At 30.4% G+C, this 6,068-nt stretch overlaps 1 protein-coding gene across 3 annotated transcripts; it reads right to left on the bottom strand.

Moving 5' to 3' along the window:
- Positions 1–2,757, bottom strand: LOC113849956 (uncharacterized protein ycf20). 3 transcript variants are annotated; one of them, XM_027480235.1, is made up of 2 exons: positions 2,659–2,757; positions 1–782 (listed from the first exon to the last, which is right to left on the bottom strand). In XM_027480235.1, the coding sequence occupies exon 2, from the start codon at positions 728–730 to the stop codon at positions 275–277; it is 456 nt and encodes a 151-aa protein (XP_027336036.1). In that variant the 5' UTR covers positions 731–782; positions 2,659–2,757; the 3' UTR covers positions 1–274. The 3 variants fall into 3 exon arrangements, with proteins under 3 accessions (XP_027336036.1, XP_027336035.1, XP_027336038.1); XM_027480234.1 differs by having other exon boundaries at positions 32–820; positions 2,659–2,713; XM_027480237.1 differs by lacking the exon at positions 2,659–2,757 and adding an exon at positions 2,077–2,492 and having other exon boundaries at positions 32–820.
- Between the last annotated feature and the right edge of the window lie 3,311 nt (positions 2,758–6,068).

The raw sequence follows: 6,068 nt of genomic DNA on the forward strand, positions 1-6,068 counted from the left end.
AAAAATGGAAAAATAATTGATATGTGTTATGGATTACATGAATTACGGTTGATATACAAGTCATACAAGGATGGTTCTAGAACATGTACAAGCTTGGTGATTAAACGCAACCAAACCAATTTCGGAGAGTGATCAGGTAAGGATGTATCTTGAAAAGTTGCATTTAGATGTTAACCAGTTTTGACATGTACAAGCATGGTGGTTAAACAAACCAAACCAATTTTGGAGTGACCACCTAAGAAGGAATCTTGAGAAGTTGCATTGATGTTAAAGATCAACTGGCAAGCTTAAAGGCATCAATGAAGAGTCCATAGGTAAAACCCATTTTAAAGTTGTTGAGAAGAGCAACTGGGAAAGTAACTTTCGGTCGGCTGTAATAGAACTTAGTCACATATTCTGTAAGAAGAACACATAACACTGCAGCAATAACATCATTTACTCCTAGAGCTCCAAAAGACAGAGAAATTGTTTGTGCAACATAAAATCCACCTAACAAGGAGATTCCACCAAACAAAGTCCTGCGAGAAGGACTTTTAAAGTAATTCCTTGAAAGCTCGGGCACAAGTCTAATAATGTCTACCAGTCTACGTGGTCCACCATTCTCTTGCACAGCCCGGATGCGAAGCCCTGGTGGAGATCTGGATATAAACCTTCCACACACACTGACTCTGGTTTTAGGAAGTGGACCAAATCTGAGGCCTACAGTGATCAAGCTTGTTGACTGTGCCATTAGCCTTTCTTCTATCAAGAATTATGAAGTTCACACGATAAAGAACGTCTCCCTAGGAAAGTTGGTAAATGTAAAATATTACATATCAGGCTATGAATAATTCATACCATCAAGAACAACAGATATACATGAAATATACAAAAGAAGAATTATTGAATTGTAGAATAATAATAGTAGTATCAAGAATTTAATATGGATTACATTGTTCATGTTCATGTTATAATTTCAATGAAAACTAGAAAAGTGGTATGTTTAAAAGAGAAAATAGAGTTAGTTCCATGATCAACCAACATAAAAACATATTTCCAAAGAAGCATAGAAAATGAAATACTTGGACGATGTTCTGAATAGTGTGCTTGAAAACTAGATCCGGAAGAAATAACTTTTGTTTTCAAGCTTGTAAAGCCAATGAAGGAGAGAAGTAGCATTAAACCAAGTGTGTATAAAAGCTGACTAATCTCAATATATATTTTATAATAAATCTGCCCAAGTTTCTACACATGCCAACTTCATATTAACATTTTTCCTTAACATGTGGCATCTTGGTTATTACTAGCAAATGTTGGACAATTTTTAACTAGTTGTACTAAAACCAGACTAGAATGTTTCTATTTTCTAATATCATATCTAAAATCATACAAGTTGTATAAATTGGAAATATCATAAACAAAAACAAGTAGTGAAACATAAGCAACGCGTAGCATCTCAAATGCATGAATGACAAATCAAATGAAGAAAAGAAGTAATAAACTTCAATTAACAAAATATGAACTGCTCCATAGATTCTCCGCAGAAGAACCTACAATCTGGAAAGCACATGTCTAAGACAGGTATAATAAAGGTTCCCAGTAATTTCTAGCATGCTGAGAACACTATCAGTAAGGATTTTCTTTAAAAGCGCAGTTCTATTTCGGCGAACACAATTGAATCAACAGTTCTATTTCTTTCCTAGAACTAGAAATGCCAAATACAGAGCAAAAGTTATGTTTTAGTAGAATCAATCTAGGGGAAATAACTGAATTATCTCCTCAATAGTAAGTCTCAAATGTGTTTTCACTATTAATCACAGAACATATGGTTGACCACTGGATTGCTTGAGTCAAGAATCACCAGAAAAGTATCTTATGTCAATCTAGCCCTCACATTTTAACTAAAGAAAAAAAGCAAACTAGATGCAAGGTAAATTGGTTGCATGAATAGGGTGGTAACATGATAAACAATCAAGCATTCAAACACTCATTTTTCTCACAGCAATACTGACATGAATAACATTATTTTACAAGCTAAGGTGAAACAACGGTAAATAATTTAAAAGGCAAGAATGCCTACTCTCAGATGAATTCTACCTCAGTCTCACATACAGATCATTCAAGAAAACAGGTACACATTTGTTGTAAATCTTTCAGACATTATATCAAACAACTTGCTGGCTTCCTCAATCACATTGCTCTTAAGATAACCAACAAGGTTTCTTTGGACCAATATATGAAGTAACAATTCTTGAGCACTACTTATTCTACCATTTTATCAATCACAAATATCATGGAGTTGTTTTTTCAGAAGCTTTTTATGTGGATTACATCAGAGGAAACTGCAATGCCTCCTTCAACTTCATCTTCATCTTCCCCAAATGAATAATATTTATATTTTGGTTGAAAAATACCTTCTTTTCTTGTTCACAAATATTCGATTACGCTTCTTCCATAAATTGAGCAAAGAAAAATATTTGCAAAGGAAAAATTATATATTTTTTAAGCTAAATAATATATTATCCTATTACCAAAAATAAAATCCAATATATTATATGCTGACAAAATTGCAATTAGAAGCAAAAATATTTAATTGGATAATAAAGCAACATAAAGATTACAAATATTTTAAATCATATGCAGAATACTAAAATGGTTGAAACTAGTTTGTGAGTTCACCTAATTGCCCGGAAGCTTGAGCCTCTTGTCAATAGCGAGAGATAGTGAACCACAATACAGAGGAAGTGGAGAAGCTTCAACTCGTGACGTGGGCCTTTTCCTACTATTTTTTAGCTCTATACTGTGTTGGGCTTCAAGTACCCATTTCAAGGTTTAAAAAATGTGAGTCCCTTTGGTTTCTTTAACAAAAAAAAAAAAAGAAGAAGCAAAATGCAAGGGATAGAGGATATAAGATACCTAATTTTGTTCACCAAAAAATTAAATAATCTGATTTTTGATAAAAATTTATTACATTTGGATTTTCTTATTTTTTATCCTAATATACACATTAAAAAATTGTTACATGTATTTAGCATTAGTTACAAAATTTAAAGTAGATTTTTATTTAAAAAAAATTCATAAATGTATACTCATTTTTGCAAATTTTATTGTATTTAATATAAATTTTGAATAGAATTTATCATTTATTATATTTTTAACCAATATCTCAAAGATACTAATTAATATAACCCATTGTTTAATTATATATAGATCTTGTGACCCATCTAATGGTTTCATTAACTTTGCTTCTAATTCCATTAATACACTGTGAAAACGATGGCTGGGTTGGATCACTCAATTACATTGTACCCTCCAAAAAATTTTAACAAATTGTTCTTCAATTATTCCCATTTTTCTCATATGCCACTCTGTTTCCATTAGAACTCAAATAATATTTTGAATACCTTATTTCACTACACTCAATTACCAATCACTCCAATCTATCAATTCAATTATTAATTAAATTGAAAGAGTTGCTCTGTGAGTTTGTGACATATCTCACAAATGGCAGAAGTATCCACTAACTATTTCAGATGACCCAATTTGTCTCAATAATTTGTGGAGTGAGTAGCATTTCTCTCACCACTAACCAGTAATCACTGTCCATATCCACTTTAGTAATTTGAGCCCCTAGTAGGATAGGACTGCTAAATCCAGTAAAAACTTAGACACAACGTTGCTATATATGCATCATATGCCTAAAGGAAGCCATAGAGTTTGACCAATAAAAAAGTGGGTCTCATAAGACTCTCTTTATTGAACAAACAAAACATATGCTTTGTTAGGGGGAATGGTTCTTTATCTTTATTTTCATCAGTTCATTAGAAAATCTTTAAAATAAAATAATCTAAAATAAATATACTATTTTTATAATAGTTTTTTAATGTGTGTCAAACAATATACAATAAAAGTTAAAAAGTGACAATTTTATTAAAAATTACAATATTTAATGTTATTAATGCATTTAATTTTGTAGTTTTTAATAAAAAAATGTTATATATAAATTTTTATTGTATATTCTTATAAACATGTTTAAAAAATATTTTTATAATTGTTAATAAAAATATGTTAAAAAAAAACTACAAAACGCTTAGTAATTTAAGATGGCTTGAGACTGAAATAATTTATCTGCATTTCTTGTCTTATTTGAGAAAACAATTTGCTTGGTGCTTTGGGTATAATGCTATTAATAGGGGAGATATTATGTAATTTAATGATGGGTGTATTTGCAAATTTAGTGGTGATTCCTTGAGAATTTGATTGTCGTTATGTGTTGATTTTGCTGATAGATTCTTAAAAAATTTCATGACTGTTATATTTAATGTGTGGATTAATTGCAAAATGAGTAGTGGCCGTACATGTAGATTGATGGTTTAAATTTGATTAATTTCGACTCATGTTCATTAAAATTATGTGATATTTGATGTGGTAATTAAACTAGTATCATCCATATAAATAAAAAATCATGTATTTTGCAGTATAAAATGTGATTAATTTTGTTGTATTCGGTATGATATAATTAAATTTCAAACTACAGTTAAATTCGCTATGATAAAATATATGGTTATTTACTTATATGAACTAATAAATGATTTATCACTTCAAATACTGTATGATTTTACTGTTGAGGGTATGAAACCTCTACTTTTCATCTGATTCAAAGCTAATTATTCAAAGGCAATAAGTTTTATATTGAAATTTACCCTTCCAATATAGAAGTTCCAACTTCCAATGTGGATTGTCATAGTATAATTAAAAGGAGACTTAGGTTGATTGAATTTTGGTCCAATACAAATATATATATACGAAGTACGTGCACTATAAGTTGAAAAATGTATAATACTCAGAAAAGATGGAACCCCTTCATTGAATATAAATGTGTGTGAGCGAATCTTCATACAATGGCTGAGTATGATGTTGTTGTCTAAAGTGCTAAAGCCTTCTTTTCTAAATAAGTAGGGAACGGGAATCTACTGACCAACTTGCTTTGCTTTAGAAATACACATACACCTGTCTTAAACATGGTTTAATATTGAAAGCAGCTATATGGCACTTATTTCTACAATTGATCTTTCTTTTGATTCATGTGAGTTCGTGCATGTTCTTTTTATTTTGCAATCATAAAAGCAGAAAAGATAATTGTTGGCATCTACATATATACATTGTAACCTGATGATTGGATCGATGCTTCCATTCATCAAAAGAAGTTGTGACTCGATCGGTACTAAGTTACTAACTAGTTTATTCAACTATAAGACAGCCTTGTAAAGTTCTTCCATTAATCAGATCATAATATAAACAATGACCCATTAATTTATGGCTAAAAATTTTCAATAAGGGATTAAAAATGATTATAACTTCAATTCCATGTGTTTTTATCGAGGTGAATTAAATTTAGTTTAAGCTGGCATAAAACCATGGATTTAGTTGGGAAATAAATAAAAACTTCAATAATTGCAATGCATTTAAGATTAAGTGTCTGAACGCTTTAAAGCATGGCCTTATCTAAAGAGGAAGCATTTGGCTATGGGGTAGGGTTTATTCATGCAACATATTTTGAAGAGATTCTTACAATTTGAGGGTTGCTGTTAGAGTCAACTAAAGTTAAGCTCTAAATTTAATGCTGCTCCAGTCTAAAGTTCCATGGTTAGCAGTACTTTCTTGATAGATCAGTGGTGTTCCTATGCACAAAAACTTTGCCTTTATATAGCATTATACATGAAGAAAAGTTAGGATAAAAGTTGGCACAATCTTTCGAGTAATTCTTTAGCTTGGTCTAAAATAAATGATATATGTACACGATGGATTCTTCTTGTCTATTTTGCTCCCTTTTTATTCTCCTTTTCTTTTTATTAAAATGCAAAGACATCTAGATACTATAGCCTTACCAGTGTAATTAACTAAGGAGAACGAACCCTAAGAATATACAGACAAATCCTATTCTTCAATCTTCATCCACGTGCAACGGTGAAATTGTATCATCATGACATTGATTGTGATTTTTTTAAAATATTTGTTTAAAGAAATATAATAATAAAATAAAAAATTATAACATTTAATGTTATTCATGGATTAAGTTTTTAATATCA

The sequence above is a fragment of the Abrus precatorius genome, unplaced genomic scaffold, assembly GCF_003935025.1.
Source record: "Abrus precatorius isolate BTA unplaced genomic scaffold, Abrus_2018 Scaffold9, whole genome shotgun sequence".
NCBI classification, from domain to species: Eukaryota; Viridiplantae; Streptophyta; class Magnoliopsida; order Fabales; family Fabaceae; genus Abrus; species Abrus precatorius.